This window comes from Euleptes europaea, chromosome 2 (genome assembly GCF_029931775.1).
Source record: "Euleptes europaea isolate rEulEur1 chromosome 2, rEulEur1.hap1, whole genome shotgun sequence".
NCBI classification, from domain to species: domain Eukaryota; kingdom Metazoa; phylum Chordata; class Lepidosauria; order Squamata; family Sphaerodactylidae; genus Euleptes; species Euleptes europaea.
In genome coordinates this window covers 8,303,595-8,325,615 of record NC_079313.1, presented here as the reverse complement: position 1 = coordinate 8,325,615, position 22,021 = coordinate 8,303,595, and the positions used below count along the sequence as shown (strand labels likewise).

At 50.8% G+C, this 22,021-nt stretch overlaps 1 protein-coding gene across 1 annotated transcript; it reads right to left on the bottom strand.

Moving 5' to 3' along the window:
- Positions 1–1,650: 1,650 nt before the first annotated feature.
- Positions 1,651–11,456, bottom strand: MEX3D (mex-3 RNA binding family member D). Its single transcript, XM_056867708.1, has 2 exons — positions 11,033–11,456; positions 1,651–2,947 (listed from the first exon to the last, which is right to left on the bottom strand). The coding sequence occupies exons 1-2, from the start codon at positions 11,454–11,456 to the stop codon at positions 1,677–1,679; spliced, it is 1,695 nt and encodes a 564-aa protein (XP_056723686.1). The 3' UTR covers positions 1,651–1,676.
- Between the last annotated feature and the right edge of the window lie 10,565 nt (positions 11,457–22,021).

The window sequence follows — 22,021 nt, the reverse complement described above, 5'->3', positions numbered from 1 at the left end:
GCAGATCACAAGAAGGAGGGCACCTTGGCCATCTTCTGGTCACTAGGGGTGTGTGTGGGGGAGGTAGTTGTGAATTCCTTGCACTGTGCAGGGTTGGACTAGATGACCCTGGTGGTCCCTTCCAACTCTACGATTCTATGACCCAAGCCGGCTGCTACACCCTGTTCTGGCAAAGGGTAATCAAGCATGTGCAGAGTGCGTTTCAACCAATAAGTAACTATGAACCAGCCACCCTGCAGGAAGAAGGAAAGGGGACGGGTTGACGATTCCTGACTGCGGGAGAGATTCACCACAGGCCCCATTTGTACGGCGCCTAACACTGTGTTAAATACTGGTTTGGCTAAGAGACTTCTATTCTGCAGGTTGCCCAGAGGTTCTTCTTCGAGATTTTTTTTAGGCCCACAATGAGAGCAGTAATGGACGGTGGTGGTGATGTGAAGAAAGGAGGCCCAAGACAACCCATCATCCCTGCGACACCCTGCAAATGAATGGAGTGTGCACCCAATAACATTTTGCTGGAAACCTCCACTATGTAGTAAAAGGTTCCTGATTAGAGATAATCGGCAGGGAGCTCCCTTGAAAGATGAAATCCCGGAAAACAGCAGCATCAGTATAGCAGATGGACTCGGGGTGTGTGTTCATATTTAGCAAAAAGTATTTTAATTAACAAGGCTCTGAAAGTTCAAAAAAATAAAGCTCTGGATACAAGTGTCATAACCGTCAAGTCAGCTCAGCAAATATATATAATCAGTTCTTTAGCCGTCTTAAGGTTAAAAGTTCCAATTTTCCCCAGCCCCATTTTTAAAATTATATATATATATAATTTTATATATATAGTTCTTAAAATTTATTCAATAAAGTACTTATTTTCTCCTAGAAATTCCCTACATATACAGAGGTTGAAAAATAAAACTTTAAAAAGGAAATTCAACTTTTAAAAAAAAGATAGAAATATTTCTCTCTTCTTTTTTTTTGCATGAGTTCGTTACGATAACATTTGGTCTCCCCTCCCCCAAGTAAATACCTTTCATGATCAACCCCCACCCCACCCCAGCCTCTTCATCTGGATTTCAGAGACAAGCAGAATACGAGTTAAAATTTGACTTCACGACAAAAATAATATATATGTATGTACACTCTAGAACTGCATTAAAAAAAACTTATGGTATAAAAATCAAAAAAATAAAAGGTTTTTTTTAAACAAAAGAAAAAAAAACACCCTTCGTTGTTTCCTAAAAAGTGCACATGGACCTCAATTCTGCTTGATTTATTAATCTTTACAAAAGAATACTGTTCTTTGGAAAAGAAAAGAAAATGGAGAAATAGTTGGAACTGTCTCCAACCTGGTTTGCACCCGCGGGTTGACCATTAAAGCTATTCTGTAAACTTTTTAAAATCCCTCCCCCCTCAATATTTTGCAATTCGCCCCTCGCATTTCTTGGCCCCGTTCCCCGCTTCCAGTCTTATTTATCTCTACCCTTTCCTTCCCCCTCCCATTCTTCCGTTTTGTGTCCCACCCAAGACACGATAGATTCCATTTCTTCCCTGACTCCCCGCCACCAACCCACCTCGATTTTTTAATCTTTTTAAAAAGAGGTTGTTTTCAACAGTTTGGAGTTTGAAAAAGCCATGTTTTTTTTGGTAGGGAGGAAGGGGAGGGGCCCTGGAGGAGCCCACTACGAGAAAATGTGAATGGCTTGCGTGGCGGGCGTGTGGCAGGCGGGGCACTCCGGTTTCGGCTTGCCGCAGATGCGCATGGCGCACTCCATACAGAAGAGGTTGTGGCCGCAGGGCACCAGGGCGGCGATGACCTCGCTTTCGAAGCACACCATGCACTCCCGAGAGGTCTTGCGAGGCCCGTCGGAGCCGCTGGAATCCGTCGGGGAGCCCGAGGCGGCGGACACGCTGCCGGGTAAGGAGGAGGAAGAGGAATAGCCGGTGCTGTCCGAGAATGAGGAATGGGAGTCCTGGGTGGGCAGCCAAGAGAGGTTGCTGACCGGCTCGCTCTGGATGCGCCGGGCTAAAGGGTGCTCCAGGGGCGCGCCGGTCTCAGGGAGGGTCGGGGAGTGTCGAGGCGTGGTCGTGCTGTCGCGTCTTGGGGGGTTGCCGTTGAGGGAAGAGGAGCCGCCGAAGGCCGAAAGCGGGTTGCCAGGGGGTTCGAAAGGAGACCAGATGGTGGTCGGCGAGGTGACGTCCAGGGCCAGGAAATCAAACCCGAAATCGGCGTCGTCGAGCGCGGGGGCCGGGGGCTCACCGAAAGAGAAGCTGTTGCTGGCTCTGAAGGGGCCGCCGGCGGGCCCGTCAGCCGCGGGGCCACCGTAATAAGGCTCTGTCACGGAGGTAGGGTTACCCAAAGGACCGAGGTTATCGCTCCGCATGCTGGGCAGGGACCTCCGGGCAGGGTTGGGAGCTTTGGCCCACAGGCTGGAGGGACTGCCGCCGCCCAGCAAATCCAGGCAGACGTCCGTGCCATTGGTGTGGAAGTCATTGTCGTTGCTGACGTCGATAAAGGAGCCGGTCCTCATGGTGATGTGGGCTTCGATTTCCTCCCGAGCCCGGTCGACGTTCTCGGGCATGCCCGTGACCTCAAAGACGGGTTCCTTGTCCCGACTCGGGGTCACAATGTACGTGTGGGTCTGCTGCTGAATCCGCTTGATGGTGGCCCCCTTGGGACCCACCACCAAGCCGACCACGCGGTAAGGCACCCGCACCTGGATTGTAGTCTGCCCAGGGAGGTTTGGGGGACCTAAGACTGTGCCTGACACCCCGTTGACTTTGTTGCGAGTGGCTCGGATCATGGAGAAGTGCTCGGCAGCCGAGAGGATCTCTCGCTTGGCCATTTCGACATCCTCTTTCCGGCCCGTCACAATGAAAATGGGCTCCTCCCCTCTCACCGGTGTCTTTATGTAGGTGTTGGTTTTTGCTCTTAAAGCTTTGATCTTGCATCCTGGAACGTGAGAAGAAAAAGAAGAGTTGGTTTTTATATGCCGATTTTCTCTACCACTTAAGGGAGAATCAAACTGGCTTACAATTACCTCCCCTCCCCCTCCCCACAACAGACACCGTGAGGTAGGTGGGGCTGAGAGAGTTCAGAGAGAACTGTGACTAGACCAAGATCACCCAGCTGACTTCATGTGTAAGAGCAGGGAAACCAACCTGGTTCACCAGATTAGCATCCGCCACTCGTGTGGAGGAGTGGGGAATTGAACCCGGTTCTCCAGATTAGAGTCTGCCGCTCCAAACCACCGCTCTTAACCACTACACCACTCTGGCTCTCCAGGAGTAAAAAGAAGAAGAGTTGGTTTTTATATGGTAACTTTCTCTACCACTTAAGGAAGATCAAACCAGCTTACAATCACCTTCGACTAGAGATCAGTTGTAATAGCAGGAGACCTCTAGCTATTACCTGGAGGTTGGCAACTCTACTAGCAGGTCAGAACAGAGAGGTCTTTTAAAAAACTACCCACAAATTTCCTAGTCATTTTTGCAAACAAGCTTTTCTGAACCCAGTGAGAAACCAGTGAAGAAAAAGGGGAACAAAGAAACTCACCCTAAAAAGTAAAGGGAAAACAAAGGGTTGAGCTATCTAACATAAAAACCAATAAATCTGTTTTTATTATATATTGTGCACAAATGTATTTAAAAACACAGGGCCTAAAATACAGGCTTCTTAAAAAGCACAAACACAGTTACAAATAACTATGTTTATTGGTTGTTATATGTGTTTATTAGCTCAACCCCTTTGGTTCCCCCAAACCCAGCGAGGCAAGGGAGACTCAGTCTGATCGTGCGCAGATTTACTCCGAGGTAAGCCCCACTGGGTTTCGTGGGGCTCATTCCCAAGTGATGACGCACAGGCTTGTAGCCAGCGTCCGACCCCTGGGTCCGGCCATCCCTGCAACTGCCTACTCTGAACTGCAGCCGGTAGCCTATTCCCCGGCTTTCCTGCACGTCTGCAAATCCACCAAAAGCCAACTGCGCATAGCCCTAGGGAAGAGAACAAAGTCGATTCATTTAAATTATTTACTGGGTCTTGGAAATCCTGAGAGAGGCAAGGAAGCGTCCCCTCTGCTTAAGAATTCTTACGCACGCGTCCGTGCATCCGAAAAAGGCAGACCAGAGACCGCATTTTCCCTTTCAATTATTTATCCTAGAAGCTCTTTAAAAAAAAAAAATTCAGCATTGGCAGAGAATGCCGCTGGGCCATTTCAGAGACGTAACCTTGGCCCATGTGCTTGATCTCAAGAAAAATGTAAGAAGAGCCATGCGGGGCTACCCCGAAGCAGCATTTCGCATAGTTTCCCATAGTGGTCAGCCAGCTGACCGACAGGAAGCCCACGCACCAGGCAAGGAGGACAGACACTCTCCCACATTCGCCCCTACCAAGCACAACTGCCTGTGGACATGGAGGTTCCATTTAACCATCCCGGCTGATACAACTGTTTTCCAAGCCACCTGGGCGGGAATCGATACATCATGTGGCAGTGAGTTCCATAAGTGATTCAAAACATATAAAAGGAAGCATTTCTTCACACGGCGCATAGTTAAATGGTGGAACTCCCTGCCCCAGGATGTGGTGATGGCTGCCAACTTGGAAGGCTTTAAGAGGGGAATGGACATGTGCATGGAGGAGAGGGCTACTAGTCAAAATGGATACTAGTCATGATGCTCACCTATTATCTCAAGGATCAGAGGAGCAGGCCTATTCTATTAGGTGCTATGGAACGCAGGCAGGATCAAAATGGATACTAGTCAGGATGCATCCCTATTCTCTCCAGGATCAGAGGAGCATGCCGAATATATTAGGTGCTGTGAAACACAGGCAGGATGGTGCTGCTGCACTCGTCTTGTTTGCGGGCTTCCTGGAGGCACCCAGTTGGCCACTGTGTGAATGGACTGCTGGACTTAATGGGCCTCGGTCTGATCCAGCAGGGCTTTTCTGATGTTCTTATTGTAGAATGGTGCCCAGTATGTTCTGCGCGTCTTTTGTTTTGTAGCACGGTGGGCACAACCGAGCCCAAGGGCAGATGCCCTCCTCGATACAATGCCTTGTTATGGCACTTGTTAAGCAAAGAAGTGCCACTGTAGGTCAATGGCAGAGCACCTGCTTTGCTTGCAGAAGCTTCAATCCCTGGTGTCTCTAGTAAGTTAAAGGATCTCCAGGGACAGATGTTGGATAAGCCCTTTTCCCGCTTAAGACCCTGTAGAGAGAGGCACCGACCTCCTTGCGCTAGATGGGCCGGTGGCCAGATTCTGCACACGGCTTCTTGTCAACCCAATGCCTCGTTTTGGGGTAGGAACATGTTAGAACCTGCACTTTGCACGCGCAAAGTTGGAGGTTTGGTTCCTAGCCCTCCAGCGTAAAAAGATCTCAGGTGTTGGGAAAGAGGTTTCTCCGCCCGAGGCCCTGGAGAAGGGATGAGAATCCGGGAAGGCCAGATTGAGCTAAATGGTCTGATTCTGCAGACGACAATCTCAGCATTTTGTGTACTTTGCTGTATTGCTGCAGAAGGTCCCAGGTTCAATCCCCGGCATCTCCAGTTAAAGGGACTAGGCGAGTAGGTGATGTGAAAGACCCCTGCCTGAGACCCTGGAGAGCTGCTGACGGTCTGAATAGACAATACTGACATTGATGGACCGAGGGTCTGATTCAGTATAAGGTAGCTTCATAGGGAGGAGCTGTGGCTCAGTGGAAGAGCCTCTGTTTGGCATGCAGAAGGTCCCAGGTTCAATCCCCAGCATCTCCAGTTAAAGGGATCAGACAGTAGGTGGATGTGAAAGACCTCTGCCTGAGACCCTGGAGAGCCATGGAGAGGAGCCATGGCTCAGTGGCAGAGCATCTGTTTGGCATTCAGAAGGTCCCAGGTTCAATCCCCGGCATCTCCAGTTAAAGGGACTAAGAAAGTAGATAAGGATAAGGAAGCTTTGTGTGTCCGAGACAAATTCCTCTAAGAGCACACCCCAAACGGCACCTCTCAGAACCCCAGAGGGTTCCCACACGCCGCAGATCCCAGATCGGAGGCTGAGTCTTCCAGTCAGAACCGATGCCTGGCATCCATGTAAATCTATTAAAATTTTCTAGAAATCACACGCTGGTGGTGGAAAGCAGAAAAGTTGGCAGAGAGGAGACACAGACTAAATATAGTTGAGAGCTGGGGAGGGGAGGAAAGGGGGGCCGGCATTCCCCGAACCGGCCAATAGGAAACCGGGAGCGTGATGTCACCATGCTCAACGCGGCATGGTCTGTGCTAACAAAGCGAACAATGGGGCAGACACCCTGCCCCACTTAGGGGAAGGGGAGAAAAGGCCCACGTGCCTTGCAAAGGTGGAAACACAGACAGGTACAAGAATATTAGAAAGCAAGGTAGTTGTCCTGGGCTTATGGAGGTGTGTGTGTGGGGGGGCAGCCGTAGCTTCCCCCTGGGAGAGAAGAAAGGCGCAGAGTCTGTTTTTATGCAAAATGGCCATTTCGTTATCTTTTACAGCAGGGGAAAGGTTTATTTTTAACACACATGTTGGTTGCATTCATATGCATTGAGACACAAAAGGGGGGGTTACTGGGAGGGATCAGTTGAATTTGACCCATTGTCTTCTTTACGCCCGGTCAGGTTTTTCCACAATAAAAATTCTCCCTCCTCCTAAAACCCATCTCCAATCACAATTCCCAATCCCATATAAATAATATTTCGTATTTATTTTTTAAAAAATCATTCAAAGGCTGAACGGCACCGGAGCCCAAAACAAGCCTTTGAAAGGTGGGCCGGGGGAGGGAACAGATTCCCGCATGAGGTCCAGCAATCTGTCCAAGTTTTCAAAAACAAGGTGCATCGAACCTATAAAGATGCAAACTTTGCACATGGGCAGAAGCCAGTTCAGGTCGAACCTCTCCAGCGGAGCTTATGTACCCGCTTGGCTTTATTGTGCGGGTGCAAAGAAACAAAAGCCAGACTCTCTTTTGGGATATACACAGGTATCTCTCTCTTCCTTTTTTTGTAAAGGGGCTGAGGATGGGGGGTGGGGGTGGGCTCAGGTGTGCAGGGTCCAGATCGCTCCGGATTTACAACTCCAGATGTTCAAGGCATTCTAAATCCCGTCTTTCCACATCCTAGCCTAGCCGTGCACCAGAGAGGAACAAAGACATTGAAAGGAACTCAAAAGCCTACCAGGCTAGGCCCAGACACCTTCAGCATCTTCCAGAGCCTCAAAATTGGAATAACAACACCCTTAGAAAGGGGGTGGTGGTGGTGGTGAGAATATAATAATAAAGCAAAATTTATAAACACACAGCTGGGGGGGGGGGAGCAAAGCCCAGTTTTTCCTCTTTCGAAAAACACAAACATGTTTGCAAGGCGGATATAAACGAAGGGGGAAGGTTTCTCTCTCTCTCTCTCTACCTTGGGGTTATCTTCAGCCTCTGTTGCCTGCGCCCCCCCCCCATACCTCCCATCCCATCCCTATTCATGCATCCCCCTCCCAATCTCCCCCCAAACTTTAAAAAAAGGCCTACCACCTGAGCACATCTGTAAGGCCCAGATGCTGATTCTCTGTTCTTTTGGGGGCGGGGGAAACACTCCCCTCTTGGTTGTTTAAGCCAAAGCTTCTTAAACTGTGGGTCGCGGCCCTGTGCTGAACGTAGGGGTCATGAAAAATTTGATGTTATCAGTAAATGTTTGATTTGCATACCTGTTTTATATATAAAAATTTCTCGGGCAAAAAGGGATGGTGAGAGGGAAAAGTTTAAGAAGCCCAGGTTGAAGCAAGGTAAGAAAGAAAGGGATCCCCGAACTGTTTAGGGCAGTGGTTCTGAACCGTTTTTTGCTCCATTCCCCCCTTCTACCATTGTTCAGAATATAATACCCCCCCCCTTCCCAAGACAGTCCTAAACTTTCTTGAACGCTGCAGATTCAATTAAAAACAAACTACCATTTTACAGTTTGGACATAATCTACAGGACTTTGGCCCCTTATGCATGGGAGGTTTTGCCCTGGATTCGCTGCTCTCTAGATGCACATTTTCCCCATCCGAATTCTCAAAACTGAAAAATAAGCCCCCCTGCAGAGTTTTGAGAATCCGGATGGGGAAAATGTGCATCTAGAAAGCGGCAAATCCAAGGCAAAACCTCCCATGCATAAGTGGCTTTTTGATGAACAGTGGTCCCAATTCCCCCCCCTGGAACCCTAAAATCCCCCCTGGGGGGGAATCCCCCCCTTGTTGAGAACCCACAGTTTAGAGAAACTCATAGGGGAGATGGGCCCAGGGTTTGGGGGAAACACATGGGGGAGATGGGCCCAGGGTTTGGGGGAAATCATAGGGGAGATGTGTCCAGGGTTTGGGGGAAACACATGGGGGAGATGGGCCCAGGGTTTAGGGAAACTCATAGAGGAGATGGGCCCAGGGTTTGGGGGGAAATCATAGAGGAGATGTGTCCAGGGTTTGGGGGAAACACATGGGGGAGATGGGCCCAGGGTTTGGGGGAAACACATAGGGGAGATGGGCCCAGGGTTTGGGGGAAACACATAGGGGAGATGGGCCCAGGGTTTGGGGGAAACACATAGGGGAGATGGGCCCAGGGTTTGGGGGAAATCATAGGGGAGATGTGTCCAGGGTTTGGGGGAAACACATGGGGGAGATGGGCCCAGGGTTTAGGGAAACTCATAGAGGAGATGGGCCCAGGGTTTGGGGGGAAATCATAGGGGAGATGGGTCCAGGGTTTGGGGGAAATCATAGGGGAGATGTGTCCAGGGTTTGGGGGAAACACATGGGGGAGATGGGCCCAGGGTTTGGGGGAAATCATAGGGGAGATGGGCCCAGGGTTTGGGGGAAATCATAGGGGAGATGTGTCCAGGGTTTGGGGGAAACACATGGGGGAGACGGGCCCAGGGTTTGGGGAAACTCATAGAGGAGATGGGCCCAGGGTTTGGGGGGAAATCATAGGGGAGATGGGCCCAGGGTTTGGGGGAAATCATAGGGGAGATGTGTCCAGGGTTTGGGGGAAACACATGGGGGAGATGGGCCCAGGGTTTGGGGAAAACACATGGGGGAGATGGGCCCAGGGTTTGGGGGAAACACATAGGGGAGATGGGCCCAGGGTTTGGGGGAAACACATAGAGGAGATGGGCCCAGGGTTTGGGGGGAAATCATAGGGGAGATGGGCCCAGGGTTTGGGGGAAATCATAGGGGAGATGTGTCCAGGGTTTGGGGGAAACACATGGGGGAGATGGGCCCAGGGTTTGGGGGAAATCATAGGGGAGACGGGCCCAGGGTTTGGGGGAAATCATAGGGGAGATGGGCCCAGGGTTTGGGGGAAATCATAGGGGAGATGTGTCCAGGGTTTGGGGGAAACACATGGGGGAGATGGGCCCAGGGTTTGGGGGAAACACATGGGGGAGATGGGCCCAGGGTTTGGGGGAAACACATAGGGGAGATGGGCCCAGGGTTTGGGGGAAACACATAGGGGAGATGGGCCCAGGGTTTGGGGGAAACACATAGGGGAGATGGGCCCAGGGTTTGGGGGAAATCATAGGGGAGATGTGTCCAGGGTTTGGGGGAAACACATGGGGGAGATGGGCCCAGGGTTTAGGGAAACTCATAGAGGAGATGGGCCCAGGGTTTGGGGGGAAATCATAGGGGAGATGGGTCCAGGGTTTGGGGGAAATCATAGGGGAGATGTGTCCAGGGTTTGGGGGAAACACATGGGGGAGATGGGCCCAGGGTTTGGGGGAAATCATAGGGGAGATGGGCCCAGGGTTTGGGGGAAATCATAGGGGAGATGTGTCCAGGGTTTGGGGGAAACACATGGGGGAGACGGGCCCAGGGTTTGGGGAAACTCATAGAGGAGATGGGCCCAGGGTTTGGGGGGAAATCATAGGGGAGATGGGCCCAGGGTTTGGGGGAAATCATAGGGGAGATGTGTCCAGGGTTTGGGGGAAACACATGGGGGAGATGGGCCCAGGGTTTGGGGAAAACACATGGGGGAGATGGGCCCAGGGTTTGGGGGAAACACATAGGGGAGATGGGCCCAGGGTTTGGGGGAAACACATAGAGGAGATGGGCCCAGGGTTTGGGGGGAAATCATAGGGGAGATGGGCCCAGGGTTTGGGGGAAATCATAGGGGAGATGTGTCCAGGGTTTGGGGAAAACACATGGGGGAGACGGGCCCAGGGTTTGGGGGAAATCATAGGGGAGATGGGCCCAGGGTTTGGGGGAAATCATAGGGGAGATGTGTCCAGGGTTTGGGGGAAACACATGGGGGAGATGGGCCCAGGGTTTGGGGGAAACACATGGGGGAGACGGGCCCAGGGTTTGGGGGAAATCATAGGGGAGACGGGCCCAGGGTTTGGGGGAAATCATAGGGGAGATGGGCCCAGGGTTTGGGGGAAATCATAGGGGAGATGTGTCCAGGGTTTGGGGGAAACACATGGGGGAGATGGGCCCAGGGTTTGGGGGAAACACATGGGGGAGACGGGCCCAGGGTTTGGGGGAAATCATAGGGGAGATGGGCCCAGGGTTTGGGGGAAATCATAGGGGAGATGTGTCCAGGGTTTGGGGGAAACACATGGGGGAGATGGGCCCAGGGTTTGGGGGAAACACATGGGGGAGACGGGCCCAGGGTTTGGGGGAAATCATAGGGGAGACGGGCCCAGGGTTTGGGGGAAATCATAGGGGAGATGGGCCCAGGGTTTGGGGGAAATCATAGGGGAGATGTGTCCAGGGTTTGGGGGAAACACATGGGGGAGATGGGCCCAGGGTTTGGGGGAAACACATGGGGGAGACGGGCCCAGGGTTTGGGGGAAATCATAGGGGAGACGGGCCCAGGGTGGGTGTGCGGCTTGACAATGAACCCCCCCCCCGGGGGGGGATAATGGTTTTCCAGCCCTTCTGCTCTCCCGAGTGGGCGGGCTTGGCGAAGCCTCCCCCTGCCTTGCCCTTAATCAGAACTCGAAGCGGATTCGATGCGGGTTTTCTCTCCCCCCCACCCCACCCCGGCCCGGTTTCCCTCCCTCCCTCCCTCCCTGCCTCCCTGCCTCGCTACCTTGCCTGCCCACGATCTCGGCCACATGCTCGGAGGTGGGCACGACGACGCACTCGGTCATGTTGACGCTCCGCTTGCGGCTGCCGATGAGGCCGAGCGGTCCGGCCAGCAGGGGGCCGGGGAAGGGCCCGAAGAGCTCGGCGGCCGGCGGGGCCGGGGGGCTGCCCTCCTCGGGGGGCGCCCCCAAGGCGGCCTCCATCGCCGCCGCCGCCTCCCCGCCCAAGACGGAGAGCTGGTCCAGGGCGAGCCGGAGGGCGGCCGCCGTCTCCCCCTCCTCGCCCTCCCCCTCGGGGGGAGGCCGGGAGGGATGCTCCGGGGGGCGGGCGCTGCCTTCCCCGGCGGGGGGGCTCAGCAGCAGCAGCCCCCCCGGGCCGGGATCCGGGCCGCCCTCCCCTCCATCCGGCCGGGGGGCGGAGCTGGGCATGGCCGGCCGGACCCCCGACGCCGCCGACGCCGCCGCCTCCGTCGCCCCCAGCCCCGCTGCGCCGCCGGGGGTCCCGATCTTGCCGCCGCCCGCCCCCCTCCGCGCCCGGCGGGCCCTGCAGCCTTCATCCAGCGGCCGAGCCCTGCAGACGGGCGGGGAGGGGCGGGGCGGGGGGGCGCGCGCCCGAGGCTGGCCGGAGCGGCCCCCGCCGGACCACCCCGCAGGCAGGACGTCAGCCCCAGCCCAACAATGAGGACGGGGCGCATGCGCGCACGCCGCACGCCGCCCCGCCCCCGCCCCGCCCCGCCCCTCCGGCTTTGCGAGCGGCGGCGGCCCAGCGGGTCTCTCAACGCGCTCTGGAGGCGCCTTTCCCTCCCCGCCTCCACATTCTCAACAGGCAACCATAACCTGGCCATGATGCGCGCCTCTTCTCTCCAGGGTCAGAGGAGCAGGCCGAATACATTGGGCGCCGTGGATACTAGCCATGATGCATGCCTATTCTCTCCAAGATCAGAGGAGAGAATAGAATTATAGAGTTGGAAGGGACCGCCAGGGTCATCTAGTCCAACCCCCGTCATGATGCATGCCTATTCTCTCCAGGGTCAGAGGAGCAGGCCTAATACATTGGGCGCTGTGGATACTAGCCATGATGCATGCCTATTCTCTCCAGGATCAGAGAGAATAGAATTATAGAGTTGGAAGGGACCGCCAGGGTCATCTAGTCCAACCCCCGTCATGATGCATGCCTATTCTCTCCAGGATCAGAGGAGAGAATAGAATTATAGAGTTGGAAGGGACCGCCAGGGTCATCTAGTCCAACCTCCGTCATGATGCATGCCTATTCTCTCCAGGATCAGAGGAGCAGGCCTAATACATTGGGCGCTGTGGATACTAGCCATGATGCATGCCTATTCTCTCCAGGATCAGAGGAGAGAATAGAATTATAGAGTTGGAAGGGACTGCCAGGGTCATCTAGTCCAACCCCCGTCATGATGCATGCCTATTCTCTCCAGGATCAGAGGAGCAGGCCTAATACATTGGGCGCTGTGGATACTAGCCATGATGCATGCCTATTCTCTCCAGGATCAGAGGAGAGAATAGAATTATAGAGTTGGAAGGGACTGCCAGGGTCATCTAGTCCAACCCCCGTCATGATGCATGCCTATTCTCTCCAGGATCAGAGGAGCAGGCCTAATACATTGGGCGCTGTGGATACTAGCCATGATGCATGCCTATTCTCTCCAAGATCAGAGGAGAGAATAGAATTATAGAGTTGGAAGGGACCGCCAGGGTCATCTAGTCCAACCCCCATCATGATGCATGCCTATTCTCTCCAGGATCAGAGGAGCAGGCCTAATACATTGGGCGCTGTGGATACTAGCCATGATGCATGCCTATTCTCTCCAAGATCAGAGGAGAGAATAGAATTATAGAGTTGGAAGGGACCGCCAGGGACATCTAGTCCAACTCCTGTCATGATGCATACCTATTCTCTCCAGGATCAGAGAGGAATGCCTATTATACCAGGTACTGTGGGACACCGGCAGGATGCTGCTGCAGCCGTCTTGTTTGTGGGCTTCCTAGAGGCCCCTGGTTGGCCGCTGTGCGAATTGACTGCTGGACATGATGGGCCTTGGTCTGATCCAGCATGTCCTTTCTTATGTTTTATAGAAGACAGGACTATCAATGGCTGCTAGTCAAGATGGTTACTAATCATGATGCATGCCTATTCTCTCCAGGATCGAAGGAGCAGGCTAGAATCATAGAGTTAGTCATAGAATCCTAGAATTATAGAGTTGGAAGGGACCGCCAGGGTCATCTAGTCCAACCCCCGTCATGATGCATGCCTATTCTCTCCAGGATCAGAGGAGCAGGCCTAATACATTGGGCGCTGTGGATACTCATAGAATCATAGGGACCGCCAAGGGACCGCCAAGGTCATCTAGTCCAACCCCAGTCATGATGCGCGCCTGTTCTCTCCAGGGTCAGAGGAGCAGGCCTAATACATTGGGCGCTGTGGATACTAGCCATGATGCATGCCTATTCTCTCCAAGATCAGAGGAGAGAATAGAATTATAGAGTTGGAAGGGACCGCCAGGGTCATCTAGTCCAACCCCCGTCATGATGTATACCTATTCTCTCCAGGATCAGAGAGGAATGCCTATTATGTGAGGTGCTGTGGAACACAGGCAGGACAATGCTGCTGTGGCCGTCTTGTTTGTGGGCTTCCTGGAGGCCCCTGGTTGGCCGCTGTGCGAATAGACTGCTGGACATGATGGGCCTTGGTCTGATCCAGCAGGGTCTTTCTTATGTTTTATAGAAGACAGGACTAGTCAAGATGCTAGTCAAGATGGTTACTAATCATGATGCATGCCTATTCTCTCCAGGATCGAAGGAGCAGACTAGAATCATAGAGTTAGTCATAGAATCCTAGAATGCTAGAGTTGGAAGGGACCACCAGGGTCATCTAGTCCAACCCCCGTCATGATGCGCGTCTATTCTCTCCAGGATCAGAGGAGCAAGCCTATGATATCAGGTGATGTGGAAGACAGGCAGGACAATGCTGCTGCAGTTGTCTTTTTGTGGGCTTCCTAGAGGCACCTGGTTGGCCACCGTGTGAACAGACTGCTGGACTTGATGGACCTTGATCTGATCCAGCAGGGCTTTTTTCCCTGCCCCAGGATGTGGTGATGGCTGCCAACTTGGAAGGCTTTAAGAGGGGAGCGGACATGTTCATAGAGGAGAGGGGCTATCCATGGCTACTAATCAAAATGGATACTAGTCATGCTGCATGCTAATTCTCTCCATGATCAGAGGAGCATGCCTATTATAATTAGGGTTGCCAACCTCCAGGTACTAGCTGGAGATCTCCTGCTATTACAACTGATCTCCAGCCGATAGCGATCAGTTCACCTGGAGAAAATGGCCGCTTTGGCAATTGGACTCTATGGCATTGAAGTCCCTCCCCTCCCACACCCTCCCCTCCTCAGGCTCCGCTCCAAAAATGTTCAGGTATTTCCCAAACTGGTACAAAAAATCATGTCAGTGTCAGTTTGATTATTCAGCAAAATAAATTCTAAGGACAATATTGCCTCTGTGCATATGTAAGGACACTTAAAGTGACCCGCTCACTGCCAGAAGTCATATTAATTAGCATTTTTCTTTAACAAAGGAAAACACTAAGAGGCTGTCTATGACTGTAATAAGAGCAGAGCACTGGAAACAGTAGAAATTACATTATTGCCAACAAATGGACTAGAAGCCTGTCTTCGAAAATAATTGATGAAAACATCATGAACGCTGCAAATCGAAAAGCACCCTCAACAGTGGATACAAAAACACCACATGTATTCCAACAATCTACCATTACTCAGAATCAATAACTATCGATAACAATTGCAGAAGCCATATCAAATAGACATCACTATGCAAGAATACTTTAAAGATGAGACGGCTTTTTTGATTTCTAGTATTGCGTGGTGTCATGGTTAAGAGCGGTGGTTTGGAGTGGTGGTTCTAGAGAACCGGGTTTGATTCCCCACTCCTCCACTTGAGCGGCAGAGGCTAATCTGGTGAACCGGGTTGGTTTCCCCTCTCCTACACACAAAGCCAGCTGAGTGACACTGGGCTAGTCACAACTCTCTTCGGGCTCAATCAGCCTCACCTACCTCACAGGGTGTCTGTGGTGGGGAGGGGAAGGGAAGGTGACTGTAAGCCGGTTTGAGTCTCCCTTAAGTGGCAGAGAAAGTCAGCATATAAAAACCAACTCTTCTTCAATATTGTCCTGGAAATGATCGGTTTTTACACTTGTGAATCAATGAGATGTCATCTGTCCACAAGTTATTAAATCTCAAGAGGGATTAGAATCATGAGCCTAAGGAACGTGTCATGAGCCTAAGATAGTTTCTGTCTGGTTTTCATATATTGATGTGTTTGATATTATGACTTTCATATACTGATATGCAATTGCCTAGGATTAATATGGTTATTATTTTTGCATAACGGTAGATGGCTAGAATATATATGGTATTTTCATATTAATCATTTTCATAGAATAATAGAGTTGGAAGGGGCCATAAAGGCCATCTAGTCCAACCCCCTGCTCAATTCAGGACCAGCCAAGAGCATCCCTGACAAGTGTTTGTCCAGCCTCTGCTCAAAGACCGCCAGTGAGGGGGAGCTCACCACCTCCCAAGGCAGCTGATTCCACTGTCGAACAACTCTTACAGTAAAAAACCTTTCCCTAATATCCAGCCGGGACCTTTCCGCCTGCAATTTAAACCCATTATTGCGAGTCCTATCCTCTGCTGCCAACAGGAACAGCTCCCTGCCCTCCTCTAAGTGCCAGCCCTTCAAATACTCATGTCCCCCCTCAACCTCCTCTTCTCCAGACTGAACATTCCCAAGTCCCCTTGGCCTTTCCTTGCAGGGCTTGGTCTCCAGGCCCCTGGTCATCTTCGTCCTCTCCTCTGCACCCGCTCCGTTCTGTCCACATCCTTTTTGAAGTGGGGCCTCCAGAACTGCACACAATACTCCAGCTGTGGCCTGACCAATGATCGCTTAGGACAGTTTTTCTGTTTTCAACATTTTAATACAGGTTTCCCAGAGGAACTGTTCCAATTTTTTGGGGAGGGGGAATTTCATGAGACCTGTACCAGAAAAAGTTCATCAGACCTCAGACTCTGTTGATTGAGGATCTGAGTAGCGTTATGCGTCTCATCCCTAAAGCCACATCTTTCAAAACACAGAAAAGCGGAAAGGTCAGAGAACCTTAGTGCTCTCTTGCTTGGGGACTTCCTAGAGGCACCTGGTTGGCCACTGTGTGAACAGACTGCTGGACTTGATGGGCCTTGGTCTGATCCAGCAGGGCCTTTCTTATGTTCTTAACCTGGTTTTCAAAAAGGCATGCGCCAGCTCCCATACTTACTGTCTTAGAAACGGGACGTTGCTGTACGCCTCTGTAGTTTCTCCCCACCGAGCTGCAAGCTTGCTTGTGGACTGACCACAAAGCATCGTGCAAGTTGCTAGATCTCATTGCTCCAGCCCTGTCGCCATCAGGCCACAATGTTCAATAACTCAATTTTTGACTCCAACCTCCACTCCTAGGCGCCACTCTTTTCTTAGACAAACCACAAATTATTTGTTCTGTTAGAATCGTCTTTTGCTCACTACTTCCTTCTTCTTGTCCCAAGCGCCTCTACAGCGTGGCGTAGTGGTTAGGAACAGTGGTTTGGAGCGGCGGACTCTGATCTGGAGAACCGGGTTCGATTCCCCACTCCTCCACATGAGCAGTGGACTCTGATCTGGAGAACTGAGTTCTATTCCCCACTCCTCCACATGAGCGGTGGAGTCTGATCAGGAGAACCGGGTTGGCTTCCCCACTCCTCCACATGAAGCCAGCTGGGTGACCTTGGGCCAGTCACAGTTCTCTTAGTGCTCTCTCAGCCCCATCTACCTCACAGGGTATCTTTTGTGGGAGGGGAAGGGAAGGCGATTGAAAGTCGGTTTGATTCTTCCTTAAGTGGTAGAGAGTCGGCATATAAAAACCAACTCTTCTTCTCAAAAATGTCTCGACACAGCAACGATCGCATCGCAGGGATTTATCCAAGACAAACTGTAGCCCCAGAACCTATTGGTGAGGCAACTGTCATCTTTTCAATACATTTATATTCTGAATTGCCTAACACTCATAAAAGCCCTTGATGCAATGAAACAAAAAAATAGCCCTGTAGTGTAGGTGGGTACATTATAAGTCCCCTTTGCAAGAGATCACATGTTGTGTAAGCCCACACAGGTTCATTGCAGACGTGAGAACTGAGTCAGAGCTTCGCGGTTCGGCTCTGAAGATCTACTCGTGTTCTGCCCCGCTATGGTGTCTCTAGCCAAGCTGCATAGTGCGGAGATGTGGCTGGGGTCATACAAGCGAATTGACCACCTTTGGGGGGGGGGGAGGAGAGAGGAAGAAATCATCCATACGGCTGCAGAAGTTGCTGATCTCCCCCGCCCGTCAAGTCACAGCCAACTTATGGCGAACCCATTAGGTCTGAGATGTTCAGAGGTGGTTTGCCATTGCCTGCCTCTGCGTAGCAACCCTGGACTTCCTTGGCGGTCCATCCAAGTACTAACCCGGACCAATCCTGCTCAGCTTCTGAGATCAGGCTGGGAGTATCAGTCTTCTAGTCCTTCCTCGTACTTATGACATAACAGTAGAACGCTAAGAGATTATTATTCTAGAAGCACACTTGAACAGAACCCAAGAGGTTCGGGGCATCCAAGTCAGTAACGGGGGGACAACAGAGCAAGGAGACCTCAATAACAACCTACTGGTGGTCCCTGGCCTGAAGAGTGTCCCGCTGTCCTCAACTAGGGCCAGGGTCCTTTCAGCCCTGGCAGAACTCTCTGTCCAATGAGACCAGGCCCCTGCGGGACCTAACATAGTTCTGCAGGGCCTGTAAGACAGAGATGTAAGACCGGGGGAGTTGGGAATGTTTAGTCTGGAGAAGAGAAGGTTGAGGGGGGACATGGTTGCTCTCTTGAAGTATTTAACAGCAGAGGATAGGACTCGCAATAATGGGTTTAAATTGCGGGAGGAAAGGTACTGGCTAGATATTAGGAAAACGTTTTTTTAAAGAGTTGTTCGTCAGTGGAATCAGCTACCTAGGGACATGATGAGCTCCCCCTCACTGGCAGTCTTTAAGCAGAGGCTGGACAAACAGTTGTCAGGGATGCTCTAGGCAGATCCTGCATTGAGCAGGGGGCTGGACTAGATCACCTTTATGACCCAACTCTATGATTCTATGTTCTGCCAGGCCTATTGTTGAGGACAGCAACGGTTGATATTATATCATAGCTGGCCTCCCTGTCCATCCCCTCTTGTTTTCTGTTTCATTTCATCAGCTCTTGGTTGGCCTGATTGCTTCCTCTCCCCCCATCTTACTATGGCCCCACTGAGCTACTAATGTGTGCCATTTGGTTTAACAAGTTTCATTGGCTTTACTGTTATATTTTACTGATTTTTAACTATGTTGTATTATGTTGAATTTTATGCTATGACTCTGATCACGCTGGCTGGTAGAGCCAGCATGGTGTAGTGGTTAAGAGCGATGGTTTGGAGTGGTGGAGTCTGATCTGGAGAAGCGGGTTTGATTCCCCATTCCTCCACATGAGCGGCGGGGGCTAATCTGGTGAACTGGATTTGTTTCCCCGCTCCTCCACATGAAGCCAGCTGGGTGACCTTGGGATAGTCACAGCTCTCTTAGTGGTCTCTCAGCCTCGCCTACCTCACAGGGTGGTCTGTTGTGGGGAGAGGAAGGCAATTGTAAGCCGGTTTGATTCTTCCTTAAGTGGTAGAGAAAGTCGGCATCTAAAAACCAACTACTGACCCTGATGGACTGATTCAGTATAAGTATAAAGACCAACTCTTCTTCTTCTTGTCAATGATTGTTAGCTGCTCTGATGCTCGTCTTGGCTGGGAAGAGAGCAGGGTATAAATCTAATAAAATAAAATAATAAAAAGCCAAAGGACTTTGCTGCTGGATTGGTTTTTAAAAACCTGAAATACCTTTTAACTGCAAAGGACTGTTAAAAAAAAAAAGGAAATGCACATGCCTGGCTTTGTGAAAAGAAACACAGTAGCAAGGTCAGGATTTGAAATCTGGTAGTTCAATGTTTTATTACAAAACTAATATTCCGCAACAAGAACTGTACATTAAGATGCTAACACAATCCAAAGCGTTTATCGTTAGCAGTCAGAGAACGGAGTGTGTGTTTGGAATACGTACAAAGGATGCTCGAACTTTCCCAAATCGGCGCAGGGCAACCTGGAAAAGCCGCTTTTTGTTTTTGAAACGCGGGAACGTCTTACCCACTGCAGCCCATCGGAGACCATGAAGAAAACCGATCCAACAAGCCCCCCCGCCCACACAGATCTCAAAGTCTGTACACGTTATCAATCAATGGTGCACTTTTCTACAGCAAGTACAACGTGATCTCCTTTCCACAGTGAACAAAGACTACACTTTTGCAAGATTGTTGAGAATTAGCCAGACTTTTCTAGAAAAAAAAATCCGTACAGGCAATTGATTGTGGGGAAATAAAACCAAACCAGGGTAAGGGGGCTTGATTCATTTGAAGGACTGCAACCGACAAGACTTGGGGAAAAATTTCTAACTGGCTCCCTAAATAAAGCCTGGCCCAGAATTGACGTGGTAAAAACTTCTCTCTACTTGTATATTGTTCCCCGAAAGTCTCAACCCCGAAGGTTCCCCAGAAGTTCAAAACACGTCAGAAAGAATGATTTTGATAAATGCCTTTTAGGGATCTGGTCATACGAAGTCATCCCCAAACAGGAAAGGCACTAATTTACAGTACCAATATTCATTGGGGTGTTGTGTGTGTGAAGTTCCCCTCTTATGGGAGAGTCGCATCCCCCTCCAAAGCTTGAATTCCTACCCCTCTCTTCCGCCTCACATACCCATGCCAAAGGTTGGTAAATTGTTTTACAAAGACACTGGGCAATCAGAAATTCACACACGTGGATTTCTTTACCCTCCTCACCCATCGTATCTTCAAGAGGGGAGAATCTGAGTAAGGGGGGGGGGATATCCATGAAGCCAAAAACACATCAACAACATGAGTATTCAATATAACCCCCCCACCCCAGCACGCAAGGAAACCCCCAGCTAATGCCAAGAAACACTTTGTATGGTTTCATTGTTGGATTGGTCAACTCTGCTCCTCATACGCGCGCATTAGACGTTTATCATTTCCTTAAAAGTTTTTCTAAAATTATGACGGGAAACACAAAAAACCGCGTCTCCGCCCAACTGAACCCAATACAACAGAAATTGGAAAGCTCAGACAAAGGAGCAGAGATACTCTTTCCCGTCCCCTCTGTTGTTCTCATTACAAGGGACAGATCAATCTTGCACTTTTCGATCACAAAAGGTCTTCTCCACTCATATTTTCCAAGGCATGCAAAAAGCCACCCTCCAGCGTTTCCAGAAAAGCCATCTGCACGGGAGTTCTGGGTCTGCAGGACACTTCCTCCGGTATATAAAACGGGGACCAAATGGGGAAAAGACGGCAGGCTCCCAAAGCTCACCCCCAACCCTAAATGGAAAGGCACCTTTTTTTTTTTTTAACCTCTGGGGTTTGAACACCCAAAAAACCCCAACCCTTTAAAAACTCCCGTCAGGAACACAAGAACTTCATAGAAAGATCTCACGTGTGGAACCGGCGATCTGCTGCAGTTACGGATGATCATAAACAGACGAGAGAGGAAACCCGGGGAGTGTTAAAAAAGAACAGGGATCCCAGCTCAGATCGTATCGCTGATCTGGGAATGAATGTGTGTTTTAAACGCATTCTGCAAAGCCGCCTCTTCCTTCCCAGTTGCCTGTGATACTTTCAAGGAAAGAAAAAGAAAAAAGGATGGGAGAGGAATACGGGTATAATACAAGTCCTCCTTCAGGATTATCCAGCATCTACCGAGCCATGAGCTTCTCGAGGCGTTCTGCGAACAGATGCCAACGACGTCCACGCAGAGTAACGTGGCTGGCATTCAATGTAAGTCTGAAGATGCATCCGCCGCTGCGGAGACATGGACGAGGTGAGAATTCTCAGCTCTAACTCCCTGAAAGGAAAGACGGTTAAGAGAGTCAGTACTCAGAGGACTAGCTTTTTGCATTTTCATAACCGCCAGGAAAAAAAGGGGGAGGGGGGAGGGAAAAGGAGAAAAGAGGCAGCGGAGAACACTCAAGAGCAAAGCCACTGGTAAAATCAGTGGCGGGTAAGAAAAAATAGATGGATCGTTTGCAGAATGTGAGGAAGTTATTTGTTCACTTAACATGCTCAAAGAAGTAGAAGAAGAGTTGGCTTTTATGCGCCAATTTTCTCTACCTTTTAAGGAGAATCAAACTAGCTTACAATCTCCTTCCCTTCCTCTCCCGAAAACAGACAACCTATGACGTAGGTGGGGCGGAGAGAGCTGTGATTAGCCCAAGGTCACCCAGCTGGCTTCATGTGTAGGAGTGGAGAAACCAACCCAGTTCTCCAGATCAGTCCACTGCTCCAAACTACCGCTCTTAAACCACTGCACCACGCTAACTCTCCACTACGTTTCTACTTTGAGGGAACTCTTCCCACTTCAATGCACATCTGCCACAAACCCACACACAATGCAAGGGAGTCTTGGGAACTACGTCAATCACACCAGTGGCTCAGCCAGAGCTTTGCTGGGTCTGGAGCTTTCCATAAACAAGAAGGGTGCCAGCGTGGTGCAGTGGTTAAAAGCAGTGGTTTGAGCGATGGGCTCTGATCTGGAGAACTGGGTTTGATTCCCCTCTCCTTCACATAAACAGCAGACGCTAATCTGGTGAACTGGATTTGTTTCCCCACTCCTACACACGAAGCCACCTGGGCGACATTGAGCCAGTCACAGCTCTGTTAGAGCTCTCTCAGCCCCACCTACCTCACAGGTTGTCTGCTGTGGGGAAGGGAAGGCGATTGTAAGCTGGTTTGATTCTCCCTTAAGTAGTAGAGAAAGTCGGCATATAAAAACCAAC

Bases quoted from the DNA above. Each gene is read 5' to 3' on its own strand.
- MEX3D (XM_056867708.1), bottom strand. From the start codon at position 11,456: ATGCCCAGCTCCGCCCCCCGGCCGGATGGAGGGGAGGGCGGCCCGGAT. The intron at 2,948-11,032 runs GTAGCGAGGCAG...CTCACGTTCCAG, and splicing joins CGAGATCGTGGGCAGGCAAG to GATGCAAGATCAAAGCTTTA.